The 21,980-nt window shown below is 41.9% G+C and overlaps 1 protein-coding gene across 1 annotated transcript in view; it reads left to right on the forward strand.

Moving 5' to 3' along the window:
• Positions 1–437: 437 nt before the first annotated feature.
• SYT10 (synaptotagmin 10) overlaps positions 438–21,980 on the forward strand; it is a 35,566-nt gene continuing 14,023 nt past the window's right edge. Inside the window, exons 1-3 of the mRNA XM_074901276.1 lie at positions 438–602; positions 14,321–14,678; positions 20,519–21,083. Of these exons, the coding sequence (XP_074757377.1) occupies positions 452–602; positions 14,321–14,678; positions 20,519–21,083 (1,074 nt within the window). The 5' untranslated portion in view covers positions 438–451. The remainder of the gene's footprint in view (positions 603–14,320; positions 14,679–20,518; positions 21,084–21,980) is intronic.

Here is a 21,980-nt window from a genome sequence, read left to right on the forward strand (position 1 = left end):
CACCGCTCCGCTCCGCTCGTCCCCGCTCCGCAGCCGCTGAACGAGGCCGCCGCCCCCCGCCGCGCCGCGCCCCCACCGGGTCCGTCACCCCGGGTGTCGTCCCGAGCGCCGCCGCCCCTCGCCCGGCCGCGGGGCAGGGGGAGGAAAAGTTTCCCCGGGGGACGCGAGGAGCCCCCCCGCCACCTGCGCCCCCCCGCGCCGGGCTGCCATTGGCCGAGCCGCCTACCGAAACCCGTTAGGCACAAAAGGCGTTGCTAAGTGGATGCTTGTTTCCCCCCCCACTTTTTTTTTTTCCCTCCCCCCCCCCCCCCCTTCACTACTTCTTCGGTTCACTCGCGCCGCGCCCGTCGCTCCGCTCCCGCCGCCGCTCCGCTCCCCGCGGGAGGCTGCGCGGGTCGGGCGCGGAGCCGTCCCGCTCCGGCCATGGCCTAGCGAGCGGCCGGAGCCGAAGATGAGTTTCCCCGCGGAGGACGGCGTGGGCAGCCTCTGCCACAAGGCGCTGCAGATCATCTCGGAGCTGTGCCTGGGCGGGCAGGTGGAGCGGGAGAAATGCGCCGGCATCTTCCCCCTGGAGACCGCCCGTCAGGGCATCGGCGGCACAGGTACCGGTACCGGCCCCGGTCCCGCCGCCCCCGGGCTCGTTCTGCCGCCGCCGCGGGGCGGGCAGCGCCGGCGTGGGCGGCCGGAGAGCGCAACTTTTTCCTTTGCCTTCTCTGCGTGCGGAGGGGGCGGAGGGGGGGCAGGCACACAGCCCGCTTTAAAATCGTCTCCCTCTGGCAGCCCGCGGAGGCTCCCGAGAGGCAGCGAGGGAAGCGCCGGCACCGCCGAGCCGCCGCCCGGGGGGGATGGCGGGGGACGGGACACAGCGCCCCGGGAGCGACGGGGGGAACCGTGGGGCAGCGGGCGGGGGAGCCGGCGTGGGGACTGAGAGGCGCCGAGGGGAGAGGAGTCGCCGCCGTGCGACCCCCTGGACCCCGGCTGGAGCCGCGCCGCCGGAGACGGCCCCGTTCCCCCGCAGCGGCTCGTTTGCCCCCGGCAGCTCCGCTTCAGCAAGGTTTTGCCCGCCGTGGGAGTTTCTCCTTTACGCAAAGCTCGGTCCCGGGCTGTTGCACGTGTTTGTGGGGCCGTGCGTGCGGGGAGCGGGCGAGGGGGCTGTGCTCGATGTTCTCATCACGGGTGGGCAGCATTCTCGTGCGACGAGCGCGCCACGCGTGGTTTGCGCCCGGTCACCCTCCCTCTTCTCGCCAGCCGTCCGTCTGCGACCGGCGCGTCGGGCTGGCGGCGCCGCGGCAACAGGTTGCGCGGCGGGGCGGGGGGTTGGGATCGGCTCGGCGGGACCGGCGGAGGGGAGGGGAGGGCGGGCAGCCGCCACAGCTCCGGTCCGGGCGCACCCCGGGCTCGGGGCACGGCTCGCCAAGCCGCGGCTCGCAGTATCCCTGTGATGAAACTCGGCAGAGCCGCCGGCGCTTTCTGCGCGGGGTTGGAGAGATTTTGCATCCTTTGCGTTAATCGCTGAGGACCGCAGGGGGACTTTCTGAGAGCTCTAGGGTCAGGGCTGCCCACCGGACCTGTCCGGTGCAGGACTAGACCAGGAAAATTTGGAGGAGTGGAGGGTGGAGAAGGAAACTCAGGTTAGTTTAGATATTCCGAAGCCAGAAAAATTGTCGGGGTCGAAACCGAGATTTTGACTCCTAACGATGGTATCTTTGGTCACGGATTTCTGGATTGTCAAAATTTTTCGGAAGCGGCTCTGGTTTTGGCGTTATTCTGTACAGGACCCTCTGGCCCCTTGCTTTCCATGGTACTTTCTTTGTAGGACGGGGCTTGAAAATTAGTCCAAGTTCTGTGCTCAATTTCTGCCAGAAGGGATTGGCAGCCTATTCTGTTTGTTCGTAAATGCAGATGGACAGCTTGCATTATGGCCAGCGAACACGAAGCGTATAGTGCAAATTAAATAAATTAGCACCAAGTCATGAAAAGCAGCAGGTCCTCAGCATGTGCCCCAGCTGCGCTGTAGCTACCGCTGCAGTTGTTAGGGTTTTTTTTTTTGTTGTGAGTGTGGTTTGGTTGTTTGTTTGTTTGTGGTTTGTTTGGTTGTTTGTTTTTTGTTTTGTTTTTTTTTTTTTTTTCCCCTTCTAATGCCCACAGATATAAATTCCGCGGTTTTTGTAGTACCTCAGAACAAAACCCCGTTTGAAAGAGGAGCGATGCTCCTTTCAGACCCCGGTACCTGGACGGTTCTCCCGGAGCTTTGCGCTTGAGGCGGGCGCTGAGTTCCCCGCCGGTGCAGGCGGGCGCGTCCCGGGGCGGCGGGGCGGGGGGTGGCCCGGCCCGGCCTTGCCAGCCGCGGCGGCGCTGGGTCCGCCCGGGCGCCCCTTCCCCGCCCGCCCCACCGCCGGGACAAGGGGGCACGGGGGTCGTAGCGTGTTTCCATCCGCACGGATCGTGGATTTGTTGTGCTTTGAAAACGATAACCGCCGAGGATATTCCGATCGCGCATTGGTTTAGTTGTCTTGGTCCGAGTCGTAGAAGGTTGCATGAAAATAAAATACCCTACGGAGCCTGGACATCTAGGCTCTAAAAAGATTAATTTATCTGATTTTTAGAGAGTACTGCACAGGGAGTCAGTATTCGGTGTCATTATATAAACAAAGTGGGTATATAAACAGATGGGATGTGAAGGTTACAAAAATGTCCCACGGGGTGAACCATTATTTGCTCTTTAGAAAATTTGAATCTTGAACACTTGCCTTGACATTGCATTGTCTACAGTAAGGGGAGCTTCTTTTTAGGCATTTCTTCGAAGTCAATGATCTTGGTTTTTCATTTATAAACTCTAACTTGTAATTGTTGGATTAGAAAAAAACATAATTAACAGATCAGAGGCTTGAATCCTTGGGTCTCACATCTCAGCTGAGTTCCTAACTCTCACTTTTTCCTCCTTAAAAGGAAACCATTATTCGATAATGGGTACCAACTTTATTGGCATGTACATTATATTAAACATTGTCTCATTAATAATACTGCTAAAGTGCGGGAGAGCTGAGCACGCACACGACCAATGTGATCAAGCAATGCCCGTTTATTACAACTCAGAAAGCCCTTTTATAATGTTCTCCCGCACACGTGAGTAACATGCAGTACAAGTCCTCATGATTGGACAGTCAACTTAGCCCGCGCTTTAAACCTTCTTATGACTGGATAAAAAGTGCCACATCAGCCTTGCCAGGCTTCCTGCCTTGTGGAACTTCCTCTTCCGTCCCAACCCCTTCCGGGGGTTGTTTGTCTCGTCGAGTTTCTCCCCCCTCATTCAGGGTCACATCCTGATCGCATTCTTGCTCGGCTGAGGCTCTTATCAGTCTTGTTCTCACGCAGGATTGCTCAGATGTCCATTCTCTCACAGAAAGTCCTCTTGAATGCCAACACTAAAGAGCATATATTAATACATTCTGTCCCCAGAGGAGGAACAGACACATGGTCATTGTTGATAATTTACAATATTTTAATATATAAACACTTGGATAGACAAGATATAAATATCACTTTTATTTATTGTATGAACTAAAAGATTGTAAATACAGTTTAGGCTGGGAGAAATCTGGTTACCAAAAGGTGAACCATGCCATATCTCTTTTGTTCTTCAAATGCACATGGAGTTTCTTATCATCTCTATGGATAGTTACTGTTGTCCACAGTGTTGAACATCCATAGTTTCTCTTCATTAAAGGTAGAAATGTTAAGTGTTCTCCATCATCATTCTGAAAATGAAGCCATAAATGTTTGTGTTTTTCTGAAATACCTGTGTCTCATACGTAGGGTGGTAGCATTTGGCATGAGAGTCCATATCATGTAGCCACATCCTTCTGTGGCTAAGTAAATTCCATGCAATTCTACTGTCATGCAGCTGTAGCTGTATGGTAGAGATGAAGAATGGCTAATTTAGCCCTGTCAGTTTTGCTCTATGTCCAAAATAATGATGCGAGAAGCACTTTCCCAGAATATGCCCATGCAGGGTGATAAATGTCATGGAACCAGTTCAGTTATTTGCTTCCTGGGCCTCCAGCTCGATCAATGTGTTGGGAATTAGCTCCTGCAACAAGTGCTGGAGTATGTGGAGAAGAAACTACTGTAGTAAGACTAAGAAGATACTTAGAGTTGTGAAGAGGACTTCTGGAGCCTCTGGAGAAGGCAAAAGACTGTAAGAGGGTTATTACAGAATAATGGTTTATGATTGTATGTTGTTAGGTTATAGGATCACAACTAAACTTTCAGTGAAAATCCAAAAAGCAAATAGTCCAGGAGACAGTGTAAAGAGGAGAGAAAAGAAAAAAAATAATAGTTGGCTGTATAGGAATGGCATATTCTCTCTAAATGGTGGGTTCATTCAGTTTTCTTCATCTCAGAAAGAAGATACTGAAAAGTGTCACAAAGGTAGCGGACGTAAAAATCACTAATGAGATTTCATTGGAGGAAAGAAGTCTAAAAGATGAGGAGATCCATATTTGGGAAGGAAAGAATAGTGCAAGAAACATATGAGAAAGTAAAAGAGTAGATGGTAAAAAGGAAAGCAGACCTTTAATACAAGAATGAAAACATGCTCTGGAAGTCAAAAACATTAAAAAAGGCAACTTTTGGTTGGTGGGTGTGATGATTGCTTTCTGTTCAGCTAGACCGTGAAAAGCAGCCAAGCTTCTCAGGAATCAGCTGCTTGAGACAAAAGATGCATGGCCCAATCACAGACTCAGAACAAAATATGAGACAATATTGACCTTGTGACCAGTATGGCTTTGGGAAGGCAGAGTACAACAAAATGAAACAACAAATCAGAAAGGAGAGCTATTTAGGGTTGCTGCTAATCAAAACAATAGCCTCCATGTGTTTGATTCCTCTTATTCTCAGAGAAATAAGAGTTTGGACATTCTTTGTGGACAAACAGGATTACATCAAAGAAATAGCTGATTATTCAATAGTTTTTTTCCTCTCGGTGACACCACCACCACCTTAGGACCCTCAATTACTGCTCACTGCTTGTGTCAAGAAAGGGTAATCATATTTAGTGTAGTGGATAATTAATCTATGGGACTCATAGCAAAGAATCTTAGTGAGATAAATAATTTTGTAAAATCCTAAGAGCTTTAGATAGTTAGTGAAGATAGACTTCTGCTGTTACATTTTCTGCCCCGGTAATTACAAGGACTATTAGTTCTCTCATCTTGGGAATGCTTAAGTGAAAAGATTAGGAAGTTGTTTACATTTATGGTACCTTTATGTAGTTGAGATGACTGTGAGCTTTCTTCTGAAGGGTATAACATTTTTGGCAAAATGCTGAATTGGATGTGCAACTGTTTTGTTTTTATTTCACACCTGCTTTATTTGCAGTAGATTTGGGCAAAATGATTAAGATGTTTGTCAACTAATAGGAAGAGTTCAGGTGGAAAAGAAATGGGAGCTGGATGTGCAGGATTGTCCCTAACAAAATTTATCTCTAATCCAAGGAAATTATTTTCTAGACTTTTCCAAAATTCACCTTTGGAGCTTGACTATGCCTACATTTTGACTCAGGTTATCTGATTAGTAAAGAACTCTAATTAATTTTTGCCAGTTAATCATCCTTCCTCATTTTCAGAGGAACCGAGCACATCAAAGTCCCAGTTAGGAGCATTTCTGAAGGTTAAGCCAGTTGCATAGAGTGTAATGAGAGGAGTTTTGGTATCCTGCTCTAGGGACACATGTTTAAAATTCATTGCATGTCCTCTGCAAATGGTGAGCGCTTTCTGCTGCCTTTGCCATTTTTTAGGGCTGCTGGTCCTGCAGAACTTCACTATCTCATTATCAGTTCTTATGGGGAACTGATGTTTATAGCAGAGCTGGGAACTCAGTCACTTCTCTGCCAGGAGGGCATATTTTAGCCATCTAGAGTGGATAGAGACTTCTGGAGAGTGATGTTCACTCTTGCTCTTTTGCTTGTCAATGAATTTTTTTTAAGTTGACCATGCAAAAAGCATCAGCTTCTACAAGATCATTTGTTATTCATCTAAATATTCTACTCACAATTATTCTGTTAACATAAAAGTTTAACCTACCAAGTTTCTAACCCTATCCCTGATTGACAAGAGGTATAGAGGGAATAAGAAACACAGGAGCATCCTGCGCATGGTCATTCTGTAATAAGAGTCTCACTCTTCCCTGATGAGCAATGTTTTGGATTCTCCTGCTGTAGCTGGTATGAGTGTCCCGTTGGCTGCCAGATGCTTCCCTGACAGCTCTCAACCTGCTGATGGCAGCTGACGGTTTACGTTTAGTCCTGGTTCCTTTAAACATGCATGTGTGTATGCATGCACTGCATGCACACACAGAGACTTTAAGCGGTAGGTGTACTTGCACTGCCTGGATACATCTAGGGGGGAAAAAGAACAGACTTACCCAGTAGTGTGCTTGTAAGTTCTTCTCAACTGTGCCAAAGCAAACATGAAGGAGATCAGAAATGGCTTGAACAAATGTGAAGACTACTGTGATCAGTGTAGGACTATCGTACAAGAAAGGAACATTTTTCTTCATGAGCAAGTAACTGTTGTGTGAAACAATTGATCATTATGTTACAGAGAAATGTGATAAAATTAAATAATAAAGATTTGAACAGTTAACAGGCTGACTGAATTATTTATGGTACAGCTCCTCACCTGGTCAGAACAAAGTTATTACTAGAGAGAAATATGGTTTGGGGGAAAAAAACTGGAGGGTAAAATATGCTTTACAAAATCAGTGTTAACAAGCTGTGAAAACCAGAAATGCATCTAATTCAGCAGTGTAAAGGCAGAACAAAGGGTAAACATACAACAGAGACCAGATTTATTTACAGTGAATGTGAAGTCAGTCACAACAATGCAGAAGTGCTCAACATTCAGACAGCAGTGATACACAGTAAAAACAAGAGTTTTAGGAAAGTATCTTCCTCCATATGCATTTTGCAAAGAAATGCATGTGAAAAATACAGAAACGTTTGTAAAACTGGAGGACAAATCTGCAATGATGAATAGGCAGTGTTTTTTGCTGTGTGTTATATAATGCTGGGTAAGAATAAGCAACTGTTGCCAATTCAAAAGTTATACTTGAGCTGTATGAGCCTTGTTACCACTATGGCATGCTTTATGATTAATGGAAGTCCAGTGGGCTTATGATGTGATTTCATTTCGTTTTCTTGTCTGAAAGAGGTTAACGAGTGTTTCTTGCAGATATTTACAGCAACATCTTTGCAAGTGTGAGAGCAGCATGGGACCAAGCCCAGAGTTGGTTTTTTTTGTTGTTTAAAGGAAGGCAAGTCAGGCTGACGTGGGTTGAGCAGAGATGGGCATTACCTCTTATTCAGATTAAGGAAGAGTTAACAAGTAGAAAAGTAGGTAGGCCAGAAAAAACCTTGGAAGTGGAGACAAATAACTTACATTTGATGCGTTAGAGAGAAGAGGCCAATGTTCAGTGCAAAACACAATGACCCAGTCAGGCAAAAGTGAGAGCCACCTTCTCTAGTTACATACAGCATGCAAATCCTGTACTGAGGCTCATAAATACACAGCAGTTGTGGCAAATTCCTTATGATTTCTGGAAAACAGAAGGTGATGTGGGCTAGGAGAAGGCTAATAAGCTTTTGGGAAATACCCTGTATTTGCTGTACGTCACTAAGTCCCATGCATGGAGTTTGAAATGTCAAAAGAGGGCGTTCCATTTATGCTTGGACAGATACAGATTATCAGACACATTAATAAATAATATAACTTAGATAAAATTAGTTTGACAGCAGATGAATCATTTTATGTGCTATAATCATGTAGTAAATCACAGTGATACCAGACTTCATTTGATTCCCTTACAGTCACAAAACATGCTACCATAGAGCTTTGTTAGCATTAAGAAGTGATATGCCAGCCAGTGATATACCAGCCAGTGATAGTGATGGCTATTTTGAACAAATCCAGACATGAGACTGAATTAACAGCCTAGGAGGGAACACACTCACAGTACGGCTAGAGTAAAAAAATTTGCTGAAGATCTTCAAAGTATGTTTTTCCATGAGAACAGGGGAGGAGATCACACACAGACTTTTAAGTGAAAGGCTATTTTTTCCATTTGAAATTTAAGTCGGGTGCTTTGACAGGTTCAGGTTATGAGAGAAAATACAAGACTCTGCACCTGCCACTTTCTGAGGCATGATAAAGCGTTATATCCCTATCTGCAGGGATTTGGATGAGACAGAGATAATTGTGGAAGATCTGCTAATGCTGGGTAAAACTGAACACCAGCAACGTTTTATGTTCTTCAGATTTCCCCAAGGAAAACTGAAAACAGAAATGATAGGTTGGACCAACTAGTTCATATACACAGAGATAAGGGAAATTTCTTGGACCAAGACCTTTTATAACTGGTAAAGTTCCTGCTTCCTTCCAAATCCTAGAAAATCAGAGATAATATTAATTTATCTGATTGAGCTGACTCCTGATATTCCAGACACAATAGTTCTCTTTAGAGTGGTCAGTATGGAAAGGGTGAAGTTGCTTATGGCTGATGAACAAGAGAACAAATTAAAAGTTAAAGAAAAATATGTTTGAAAAAGCTACAGAGACATTGTACTTTAAATATTTAAGAGAACTAAGATCAGATATAGACCAAGGGACGGGCCGAAAGACAATATAACCCCCTTTTTTTCCAGGTGTTCCTTTCCCTCTATTACTTTGCTGGCAAGGGTATGTTCTCTTTGTTATGATCCATAGCAGACACATACCTGCTCCTTATACCCATGGGCAGCTACGTCACAGCACTATCTGGTCTCTCTCCATTTAAGATCATGGGTTTGAGGAGTATGTTTTTCCAAAGTTAAGCATCAAAGGACACATGCTGTCAGGGCACTGACTAAAATCTAAATGAACTTTGTTTCAGAAATGGAAGTCTGCCAATGTGCATGTTTGCAAATGGATTCATGGGCAGAAATTTTCTGAGGCAAGTTTCAAACAACAAATTGTTGGAAGCCATAGTACAGAAAATGTTGCTTAAAATATTCCATAGCATCCAGAAAAAAGATGGAGATGTTTCTGAAGTACTTGCCTAATATGAAAGACTGGCTGTCAAGGAGCTATGGTGGAAACGTTTCTGAAAATATTTATAAAAAAAATGCAGAGAGCTTTGGAGGTAAATATAATTTACACACTTCCCAAATAGACATACCATCTTCAAATGAGAAATACAAAATTGTCCGAAACTCCATATCTTGAAAGAGTAGTTTTAAATAGAAAACCATGAGGAAACATGATACTTTCGGTTATGAAATTTTATCAAGACTATGAAGATGGTGTTAAGGACAGAGGTCAGTAAAGGAAGATCATCAGAAGTGAAATGATAACTCCATTGAAGTCGCTGGAAGATTTTCCACTGACCAGAAGGGGGTGTGTGAGAAAGAGGATCTTCACATTCCTGAGCTTACCCAGCATGAGAACAGGAATGGCAAAAGCATAATGTTACACATCCAGATGAATATTCAGAAAGATGTCTTGTTCTGTGCAGATGTGGAGTATTGAAGATGAGCTGCAATTACCAGTTCAGAAAAAGAGCTGTCAAACAACTGCTTGTAGTTTGAGATGATTTTTCTCTTTCTTCATATCAGAGAGCAGTGAGGACATTGTTTACAGTACTGGCAATTAATGTTGTCCCAGCAGAGTGAATATATCTCCTTCTGCCTCTAAAAACTTATGCAGTCTTTGAATTTGTCACCAGATCTACATCTTTAAATAATACTTACATATGTGAAGTGCAACCCTGATCTGATGACACATCCATCCTTTAGTACCCATTTTCTTTCCCAACCAGGTTTACTCGACAGGGATGTGAAAAAACTCCTAGTCTGCAGAACTGTCTTCCAGTGTTTTGTATTCTTAAACCAAACTTCCTATAAAAAGATAATTTAGGAGACATATCCAGTGTAACACACAAAGGGTCTGGGAAGCTCCATTTGACTACTTCTGCAGACAATTTCAGCCTTCATGTAGGAGCAAATATCTTGTTATTGCTAAATTGAGTGACTGCTACAAGTGTGGAAATGAAGCGATATGCTTTTTTATGTCAATTTATGTGGCATATTGGTTGCTTTTTAACAATTAGGTCATTAGATGTAATTAATTTTTTTTGTTAATGAACTATTTTTTTATCAAATTCCTGGTAATGAAAATATTTCATGTTTCTGTTTAAGTATTTGTTGTATTATGAAGTACAATATGTGAGGGTGATTTATTAGTAAAATAGCAAAAATAGAGACTACCATTTCTACAGCTGCTCAGTAGAATTAGCTCCTTTGCTCTTGAGACTTCAGGTGTTTTGTGTGATTATTTTAGGGCTATAAAACATACATTTTGTGTAAAGATTTTGGGAATGACTTAGAATTTGAAATAGTTTAATAGAAATACAGAAAAAAGCTTAGAGAAAGTTGAAGTACAAGAGTAGGTGTTGAAAGGAGACACCAAGTTATTTGAAGGCTTGAAAAATGTCTTGCAGTGAAAAACTTAATATAGAATAGTCTAGAAATGCTTTGATGGAATGTTTTTCAGCTGATACTATCTATTCATCAAATTGAAACTCTGCTGGATCAATTTTCATATTTCTGGTTTTGAAATGTTTCCAGCAGTTTTATAGTTGTTAAACCATCCTGTTTCAACATTTTCTAAATGAAAAAAAAATACAATTTTCAGTTCTAAAAGCCTTTCTCTCAAAATATAACCTAATTATGCCAACCATCTCTAAACTGATCTGGAAATATTGCAAATGACCCCAAATTTAATTGAATTGTTTTGTTTTATTTCTGATAGATCATCAACAGTTCCAAGAGTTCTACTTTTTGTCAGGCTTTGAGAACAGAAAAATATTTTGTCCACCTTGATTGAAAATTCATCTGGTTCAATTTATAAAAAAAATGAGGTGTACCTCTGTATTAATATATTAAATGCACTTATGACCATGTGTATTAGGTTTGTGTGGCAAGATTTTGGTAGTGGAGGAGCTACAGGAGTGGCTTCTGTGAGAAGCTGCTGGAAGGTTCCCCAATGTCCAACAGAGCCAATGCCAGCCGGCTCCAAGATGGACCCACCGGTGACCAAACCTGAGCCCATCAGTGACAGTGGTAGCACCTCTGGGGTAATGTATTTAAGAAAGGAAAATAACCTGCACAACAGCAGCCAAAGAGAGGAGTGAGAACATGTGAGAGGAACAACTCTGCAGACACCAAGGTCAGGGAAGGAAGGGGAGGAGATGCTCCAGGCACTGAAGCAGAGATTCCCCTGCAGCCCGTGGGGCAGCCCATGGTGAGGCAGCTGTGCCCTGCACCCATGGAGGGTAACAGTGGAGTAGATCTCCTCCTGCAGCCCATGGAGGGACCCCACGCCAGAGCAGGTGGGTGCCTGAAGGAGGCTGTGACCCTGTGGGAAGCCCGTGCTGGAGCAGGCTCCTGGCAGGACTTGTGACCCTGCAGGGGACCCACACTGGAGCAGTTCGTGAAGAGCTGCAGCCCATGGGACCAACCCATACTGGAGAAGTTCATGGAGAACTGTCTCCTGTGGGAGGGTCCCCACACTGGAGCAGGTGAAGAGTGTGAGGAGTCCTTCCGTGGAGGAGCAAGAGACAACAGAAACAACAGGTGATGAACTGACTACAACCTCCCACAGTCCCCCTGTAGTCCTGGCAGGGAAGAGGTAGAGAATTTGAAAGTAAAGTTGAGCATGGGAAGAAGGAAGGGGGGGGGGGGGAAGGTGTTTTAAGATTTGGTTTTATTTCTCATTATCCTACTCTGATTTGATTAGTAATAAATTAAATTTGGTTTTCCCCAAGTAAGTTTGTTTTGCCCATGACAGTAATTGGTGAATGATCTCTCCCTGTCCTTATCTTGACCCATGAGCCTTTCATTATATTTTCTCTCCCCTATTCTGTTGAGGAGGAGGAGTGATAGAGCAGCTTTGGTGGGCACCTGGCATCCAGCCAGGGTCAACCCCCCACAGACCATTCTCAGTCACTGAGGCCAACTCACATGTAAGAGCCTCTTACCATGCTATTAAAGTCTGTCATCTGCCAAAACAAAAGAGCCACATCCAAATCACCTATTAAGAATGATCATCAGCCTGCTCTAGTTCCTGATCCATGGCCAGCAATTGGCTGGGAGGGTATGAACTGTCCCAGTTTAAAACCATTTCAGGGACTGGTATAGGCAGTTGAGTTTCAAGTCCTGGTTTTGTTTCCTGGCACAGTTTATTTTATTTGTATTTTGTATAGGCTTGTCTTATGAAGCATATCTTTTAATCTCTCATACAAAGGCATGAAAGAAGCAATGACTGTAAATTAGAACTACAAAAATACAAATCAGAAGTACAAATTTACAATGAAGTGATTAATCATTGAAACAAGCTGTAAACTCAGCATCTCTTAATGTCTTCTCTTGTTGTCAAGATAGGACAGTCTGCTGCAGAACATGCACAAGCCAAGTAAAAATTACTGGGCTGAGGAAGGATATTAGTGTAAACAGTAGATTAAACCATATAGCCTAATAATCCCTATTAGGGATAAATTATTTAGAAAAAATCATATGCAAAAGTATAATTTGCTTCTTGTGTTACATTATTATTAGATATAATTATGCATCCATTCATTTTATGGAAGCATCTTAAATCAGAATTTGCCATATGAATTTCTTATTAAGCTGACACGCATATTCCAAGGGCTACATTTAGACATTTAACTACAGGCAGAAAAGGAGGATATCTTTCTCAGAACCGACAGGAAATGGTCAAGGAGGCATACTTCTGTTCAAGACAGGGCAGCAGCTTGTGCCAAACTCTTCAAGAGGTCAGTTTCTTCATGACATGGGCCAGGATGTATGTGAAGTAAGGTTGAGCAGAACTGAAACTTTCAAATCTCCAGACTACAAGCATTTTCTATTTGCTTTTGCTATTCTCACACATTTTCATGTCAAATGAAGTTTGGGGTTTGTTACTGAAAGATGTATCTGGATATTATATATTAATGAAGAAAACATTCCCAGATTTTCTACTGGAATCTTCATCTCTCAAAGGGACCTGTGAGGTCCATACTGTTCCATGGAGCTAATACATACCTAGAGGACTACTTTTCTTCCTGTGATCCTGTAGAAATAATGTGCTTGAATTCTTGGTGCACTTTCCCACTGGTTCAGTTTAGTAGCCTGTGGGCTGTAGCTACGGATAAAAAATATTAGCTGTTAAACTGTCAAAATTTGTTGTAACAAGCAGGAGCAGCCATTACTTCTGGGACATTTAAGCAGGGTTTATTGAATACTTTTAATGCATACAAAAGGCTCGTTTCAAAAGGAAATGGATATTTTTAGTTGTATTTTATAATGTTGCATGAAAAAATCAAAATGAAACATGTCACTTGGACTAAAACTCCTAATTAGGGCTCAACTGGCATTTCTGGTGATCCACCATCTCCTAAAATACAAATCTATTCACAGAATTTTGTTGGTATGAAGTCTGCTCTCCTATCTTTGGCCATGCTATTCGATATGCTAACTAACTGTGGCAGAAAAGGTTAAGCATAGGGCAGCAAGGGTAGCTAAGTGTACAGTATGATCTCTGTACAACTTGGGGCATTGTGTCGTGTACTCTAAAGCCAGCTGCATTTTCAGAGAAGAATTTTAGATATTGATGTATACGTGCTTTCTTGGTCTAACCATGTATATGGTCTTTCTTGGTCCAGAGATTATGATTTAACTCTAGAAATGTCTTTCTGACAGAATATATCCTGTCCCTATTTATGCCACTTAAATGTTAGGTTTTAACATGTTTCTGAAGCAGTTAGCACACAGAGTCAAAAGTTTGGCAAGTCCTGAAGAAATTTGTGTGTCAGCCAGGCAGTTTAGAACTGGCCTATCTTCATGTGCACTTATAGAAAATGTTGACTGTGGTTTAACTTTTTCAGCAAGATGTGTACCTGAGCAGACACACTTTTGACTACAATGGCTAGGAGTATACGGGATCATCTGGGTAGTCCCTTACTTCCTGAGAAATCGGACTGAGTGCATGGCTAGTGGTACAGATGTTCCGGCCCCTGTCCTGAACAACAATTAATGGAGTATTTGGAAACAAATATTAGAGTATGATAACATTTTAAAGGTAGATATCAAAAAGGAAAAAAGCATAAAATAGGACTTTAAGGCTCTATGCAAGATAATGATCAAAATACTTCTATCTCCTTACCTGTGACTTTTTTTTTCTCTCTATGTTTGTCTGTCATGATGATCTTTGTTTCTAATTCCTTGCAGACATCTCAGTCAGTCTGTTAGCAGTAGTCGTCAGCTTCTGCGGGCTTGCCTTGCTGGTAGTCTCTCTTTTTGTCTTTTGGAAGTTGTGTTGGCCCTGCTGGAGAAGTAAACCTCTCACTTCCAATGCCAGTAATGTCCCTCAGAGCAACTCCAGTGCTCCTACAGAGGTTTTTGAGACCAGTGAGAAAAAGGAAGTTAAAGAAAATGGGAAACCTACAACAAAGGTACTTGAAGCTGCGTTGAAAATTAGCCACACTTCACCTGATATACCAGCAGAGGTCCAGAACGCACTGAAAGAGCATCTGATCAGACATGCACGCATGCAGAGGCAGATCACTGAGCCCACATCATCATCAAGGTAAGTAGGGGGCACTCATGTTCACGGCACTTTTCCTGGGAACGGGTAGAGCCAGAATGCTCTGCTGAAAATTTCCAGGATCCTGGATTATTCACTGACTTCTTAACAGTTATGGGTGAATCAGCAGTCACATGAAGGCAAAGCGTCAGTGTCCTCTGAACAGAATATTCTGATACATACAGTGTACCTTCAGTTATATCATTATTTTAACATATGAAGATCAAATCTTTCTTCTGTTACTTTGGAAATGCATATGTTGCTACTCTAAGCATTTCCATTTTAGATTTTGTGTATCGGAAAATCTTTCAGTGTTACTTTTTAAAGTACTGCAAGTCTGGCTTTTCACAGAGATATTTTTATAGATACAGCAATTGCTTTTGCAGATGAAAGTTTCCCTCTCTGCTAAATAGACAGTCTCATTGTTGACAGCACATTTCTTTAAGTCATGGTTTGCCACTTACAGAGGAATTAAAATCCCAGTCTAAGAATGTAGATTCATATAGACTGATCTTAAAACAGTACAGATTCTATATATATCTTTAAATAAAGGACAGGTACTGCTTTATACTGAAAAGTAGTGAAGACATGTGCAGTGACCTATAGTTTCAAACAGAATTTTCTTCAAATACTATCAGCAAATTTAATGCATAAAAACCAATGAACTGCAAAGATCTCTTTCTACATAAAAGGGAATGTTTTGTAAACAAAGAATGGGAAAATGAAAGCTAAAGGAGTCAACTGAAGTACTACATAATGCCATAAGTTAGAATACAATTACTGTGTATGGAGTAGCTTTCCCTCAGTAAACCATTTGCTAAATGAACACATGCTACCAAAGGAAAAAAAAAAAAAAAAAAAAAAAAAGGCTCACATTCCCAATGTTTGTTGGAGGCACAAGATTGGAGAAGACACATGCTTTACATTTAGTGGGCACATACTTTCTGGTCTTTTGTGAGTCCCTAAGACAATCTTCTGCCAGCTGAGTGTGCTCATTGAGGTGGTGAGTGCTGAAGTGCTTTTTCCCAGCTATTCCAACAGCATGGAACAGCCAACAGGCAACTACAGGAGGCTCCCAAAAATGAGAGCACTCCAGCCAGGGGAGGTCTAACTGACTTAAGCAGCAGAACCATCTCCTGAATTATGAGACTGTACAGCTGGCTTTAAGCCACATTGCCCTGGCTGTGCCCAACTCCAACTACTGTATCTATCTGCAGAGAGAGGGAGCACAGCATCCAAGCCACTCTGATGAGTATTTCCAAAGTACTGAAAAGACAACTTTGAAATTGTAACTGTTACACTAAACACAGAGGGGCCAAAATTGATACAGTTTAGCATGGCAAGGATATTACACAACTCGCTACTGCCTAACAGGATATTAATAGGAAGAGTTTTATCCATCATGTACCAACAGGTAAATGTGTAAGTAATCAGACTGTCTGCCTTCCTGAACAGACGGAAGAAATAGCTGGCTGGCAAATGGACTTGAATAGTCCCTGTGGTACTATAGGGAAAGAAAGAAGTTCCAGGGACATGATCCAGAGCTACTTCAGGCTGTGGAAATATTCCAACAGACCCCTAGAGTGATTTGGACTGGGATCTAAATGCATATAAAATATCTGTGAAGCGAAGGACAGTTTTACAAAATTAAAAGCTGCCATCAATCCTACTCTTTCAGCATATGTTGGTAACTGTAAGGGAACTTTTAAATTTTTATCCTCTCTAGATTATCAAGGTTAAATCTCCTGAGACGGACAGTTCCTTTGCTTTGAGTAACCCTGATTGTCCCACCTTAGCCAATTAATAGCAGGGTGTTTGGAGATATCACCTTCCTTTACAGTTTGCTGAAAAACTCCGCCCTTGCTACAGAACATGTTGAGAATGAGATGTGTCTTTAAAATTACCCATAAATGGTCCTTTCTGTGATTGTAAATGCATTTTTTTTATACCTCTGCCTGCCTTAAGGTAGTCTTAACTTTCTGGCAGACCATATACATTATTGCTGCCAAGAATATTATGTATGAGATTAAGGCTGGACATCTATACCAGTTTTCCAGATTACCCATCCATTGTGTGACAGAATGTTGGATCACAAAACAACTAAAACCTGACTCTGGTGTCCTTCACTGGGGACCTCTAAATAAAAGGGAACCATCAGCAGACACACAGGTAGCATAACTGTCTCTTGCACCATCTTCAACCGGCACCACCTTGTTGTACTCAGGACTCCTGAGTCACCTGAATGCACTATCTCCTAAATGTATTCTATTGACAGAGGATCAAAGAGAAATGTTTGCTGTCTGTATTGTCTCCTCTACACTGATCTCACCTGAGCTGGGGCAAATAAAAAGGTTGTAACCAATTCTGTGATAGGTTCATGCAGCCATCAGTTCTTAATAAAAGAAATGGAATCATATTAAGTCATTGTAAATGAAGCTTAAGGATTTTAAGAGCCATTCAGAGCAATAATGTGCCTGATCACTTTTTATAGACTATACATTTAACATGAAGACATGTTAGTGTAGGGAAATGATGCATTTCTGCTTAATTAGAACTATAGTTTTATAGTTCCCGATAATACCTGCTTGTCAAAAAAAAAAAAGCAGCTTTTTAGTCCTTGATCCCAATTAACCAGTAAACTACAAGAAAATAAATCCTGCATTGGTGGTGTTCATTTACAAACATTTTTGCTCTGGGTTATTGAGAACCACTATTCCCAGTACTTTGTGAAAGTATTCTGTAATATAGTTTATTGCTTCTATGATATTCCTTTCTTCAGATGTTCACCTGTATTTTCAAAGGACATGCTTTTTGCTCTTTAGCATTAGGTGGGAGAGGAGTTTGTCATTCATCTCTGCAAAGAGTAAGTTTGTTCCCAGGAGGCACAAAGGCAAAAGTGAGGTGTGTAAGAATGTTAAGATAAAAAAAACCCCAAGCATGTCTGTTGACTGGTGATTGCAAGAAGGAGACAGCAGCCTCTGTTCTGTCTAATTGCCACAAGTGCTGGTGTCCATTCCTGGAGTATAATGTCATCTAGGAAAGCTAGACCAGAGACACCTCTAATAAATCTCAAGACATATAATAAATCAGCATCCTATTCTTTTCTTTTGTCATACATGTCAGTCTTACTGAGTTAGAAATAAGCTTCACACTATCATTATTCCTGTTCAAGCACAATTTTATATTACTGATTTACAATCACGCAAAATATATTTGTTCTAAGTTATGGAAGGCATGTGTATTTTAGCAGTTCTACATGTAAGAGCCAGTAGAGGTTAAAGTACCTGGATTTGCACATGTTAGTAGCTTCACAGCATTTTCACAACCTGGTTGCCTTGACATCCTTGTACTTCATTATCAGAGTCATTAATTCCTTTGTTATTGCAGAACAAAGGAAGATAAATATGTTGCCATGACAACAATGAAGCATCTTAATAATTAACAGACCAATTAGCTATCTTGGTGAAATGCTGTGACTCAGAACAGATAGTAGGCCCTATGTAATTAGCACTTTGGCTTCCTAGAGCAAAAGTGCTGCTGGTTACCACAGGGAACAGTGATACAGCTGCACTGTTTTACTTAGTGACATCTTGCAAGCAACAAGGATTCCATCCACTAGACGATCTTACGTACATAAGTTTGAAAATATGAAAGAAGGTTGGTACCTTAGAAATCATAGATTTGGGGTTTTATACATTATTTTTACAAGTATTAACCCAGATCTTCATAAATGCAAGAGAAGTTAAGGAAAAGAGAATTTGCCATGTACCAGTTTTACTCAAACTGGAAATGCCACACAGTCAGCTTCACTGTTTCCCCTTCACAGGCAATTTTTTCTACTGCTTGTCTGTGGCAGAGTTTGAACATAATTATCTGGGCATCCCAGGACTACAGCTGCAGGTGTGAGGAAGGCATACCTGCACAGGTTTCCTTAGCACAGGTAGAACTAGTAGTTACACAGGTCTTTCTGGACTTCATGATGACTCAGAGATACTAGAGAGCTACTGCCTAAATTGCTGAGTGCCCAAACATTTATTGTCACTATATTTTGGGTGGAGTTCAGTTCCTTCCCTGTGGTTAGCACACTACAAGTCTGGAATTCTCAAAGGACAAAGGCACAAGGACAGCCCTGAAACTCCTTGAGGACAGTATTGTACTTTTCTGACTAGTTAGGGTCTTTCTATTCCTCACTCCATTCCAATGTGGGGATCGCATACTATGAATTCAGGGAGTTTTAAGAAAAAATAAAATATTTTCAACTTGTCTGTTTGTAAAAAAATGTAGAATGTGTTATGAGAGGGGTGTATTTTTCATCTAAATTTGAGATCAAAACACCTGGAGTTTTTGGAGCTACTTCAAATCTAGACTATGAAGTTCTCCCTCTCCTATTCTTGTGTTATGCTAGGACTGCTCCCTGCACCTAGCAGTACTGAAACAGCCAAAAGGGGAAACATTCTTATCTATTATTTAATGGCTGCAGATTACCCTCTTGTATCTCTGCTCAGCTGAACTGTGGTAGTTCTGTGCTTCATGCCTTCTGCAACCACTTCACTTACAGCAAAAATACAAATAATATCTATTAAATGAGTCCTGGTTGCTTTCAAATGGACAATTTGCATTTCTGATTTAAAGAAAGAAACACACAGCTGTGAAACCTCTTGTTTTCAGAACACAACACCATAGGGAAACCAAGCAATAAGGCAAGGCTGCATTTGGCATTAATAAGCAATTGATTGCAAAAAGCAGAGGAAATTCTGACAATTAAATTGTTTTTTAATGGCAACTAAGTATGCTCACAGGAGGAGGCAGTGAGCTTTTCCAATACAGTTTGCTGGAGTAGTGAAGTATTAAGGAAATGTGAAAATGCCCCAAAAATAAACTGGACAGTGCGGTCATAATGGCATCGGCTGATGATTAATTCTATGAAGGTTTTTGACAAGTGTTTTTATACTACTGTAAGGCTGTATGAAATGCCAGGGGTTCGATTTCATTCTTCATAGGAAAGGCACAAATTTCCAATGATGTTCATGAGTCAATATAAGCCTATAAATACATATGCTTATGCAACACTGTATTCAGAATTACAAGGATTTAAACATATTGTTTCTTGGTAGGAGTACAAGAATCAGCTTTATAATACGCTACACAAGAGTGTGAGAACAGAAGGAAAGAAAACCCATCACAAAAAATGTTTACCAAAACTTTGACATGTATTGCATCCAGAACAAAATGTTCCCAGTATGACTGGAGAAGGCAGTCTGTACCTCGGTGTAGCAAATACCAAGCAGATGTATGTAAAATGTTGTAGGATGACAAGGCACTATGCTGAAAACCTCCAGACATAGCTCTGCATGGCCTTTTCAGCTGTCTTTCACAGTGATCAGTATGAAGTTTGGTAAATATTTAGTTGGAAAACCACCACAGAATGCCTTCAAAATCCAGGAAGTACTGATGACAGTTCTGCAAGTGATTTATTTTCTGCCAGACTATACTTTACGCAGGCCCTAGCACAGTGGGACCAAGCAGTGTTGTAACTGTCAACTTGTTCTTTGAAAGAACCTGAATTCAGTTTCAGCTGCACAGCCTGCAAACAAGGTTATAAATATATGTATTACCAGGGCACTGGGTGTCTCTTAGGCCAAGAAGTTCATTCTGAATGTTCATTTCCTCTCAAGGGTGTTTTAACATTTGCAAAACATTTGGGGGGGATTATTTTAAAAATATTTTGAAGGGATGAACTCTTACTAATTTGGTCTTCTTTTATTTTCTACTTAGTAATAGCCAGATCTTTTCCTGGAGATAACCATGGCTTATTTTGTGTGTGTGTGTGTGTATGTGTTCAGGCACAATTCTTTCAGGAGGCACTTGCCAAGGCAGATGCAAGTGTCCAGTGTTGATTTTAACATGGGGACAGATCCAGTTTTGCAAAGGGGAGAGACAACAACCAGCATTGGGAGAATAAAACCGGAACTCTACAAACAGAAGTCTGTGGATTCTGATGGGCAACAAGAAGATGTGAAAACATGCGGAAAACTTAACTTCACTCTCCGGTATGATTATGAGAATGAACTTCTGGCTGTGACAATTGTCAAAGCCTTAGATCTGCCTGCTAAAGACTTCACAGGAACATCTGACCCCTACGTTAAGATTTATCTGCTTCCAGATAGGAAAAAGAAGTTTCAGACACGAGTTCACAGAAAGACATTAAATCCTGTTTTTGATGAAACCTTTCAGTTTCCTGTAGCCTATGATCAGCTCAGCAACAGGAAATTGCATTTCAGTGTTTATGATTTTGACAGATTTTCTAGACATGACATGATTGGGGAAGTTATTCTTGATAACCTTTTTGAAGTCTCAGATCTCTCCAGGGAAGCCAATGTATGGAAAGACATCCACTGTGCCACCACAGTAAGTAATGTGTTCCAAAAGCATTAATGTGATATTTTCATTTCTCTTTTGTAATTTGTGGCAGAGCATCCAGTTTATCAGCGAGAGTTTAAAAAAAAAAAAAAAAAAGTTGTCAATATTTTCCTTTGACCATAGAGAATAAGATGCTTAGGAAGCTATACAATTTAATTACTAAAAAATCTTCTAGGAACATACAGTCATTCTTATGGCTCATTGTGCAAATATAAATTAGGTTTGTTAATTAGATAGTACATCATGAAAATCACTACTTAACAAGTACAATTAACATTGTCCTGTTAGCAAAATACCCCGTCCTTCAAAATGACCATCTATTGAGGAACAGGGCCCATCCTGCTCTTGTTAGCAGATTCTCATAGGTTGGGAATCTTGTGAAGGAAGAGAGAGAGTCTAAAAATGATTGAAATCTGAAATGTTCTTTCCTGGTTGCTTAGGGTCCCCAGGAGATGTATCTGTGTTGCTGCTGGTTATTAACAAAACTCAAGAGACACAACACAAGCAAGTACAGTTAGGAAATAGAAATTATTTGCTTATCATTGCAAGCAAGAAAGGAAAGTCTATTCATGGATGACAGGATGGATGAGAGGCTACCAGCAGAAAAAACACCAGTCTCCAAACATTGTCTTTATTAACCTTGAAATCCAAACTCACCTTCTCTGTTTGGAATTTGAGGAGAAAAAAAAAAATTTAAAAAAATGGTGGGATGTTGTGGGGGGTTTTTTTATATAGAAGTTTTTCCATTCCTAGTTCTGTGGAGATAGCCAAAACAGTCTGGGTCATCCCTGGGTTTGAGCATGGGCTGGACTTCCACAGCAGGGCATGGATGAACAGGGGGCAGGATGAACAGAAGGCAGAGCAGTAGTAGACGCTGCTTCAGTG

The sequence above is a fragment of the Athene noctua genome, chromosome 3 (genome assembly GCF_965140245.1).
Source record: "Athene noctua chromosome 3, bAthNoc1.hap1.1, whole genome shotgun sequence".
NCBI classification, from domain to species: Eukaryota; Metazoa; Chordata; class Aves; order Strigiformes; family Strigidae; genus Athene; species Athene noctua.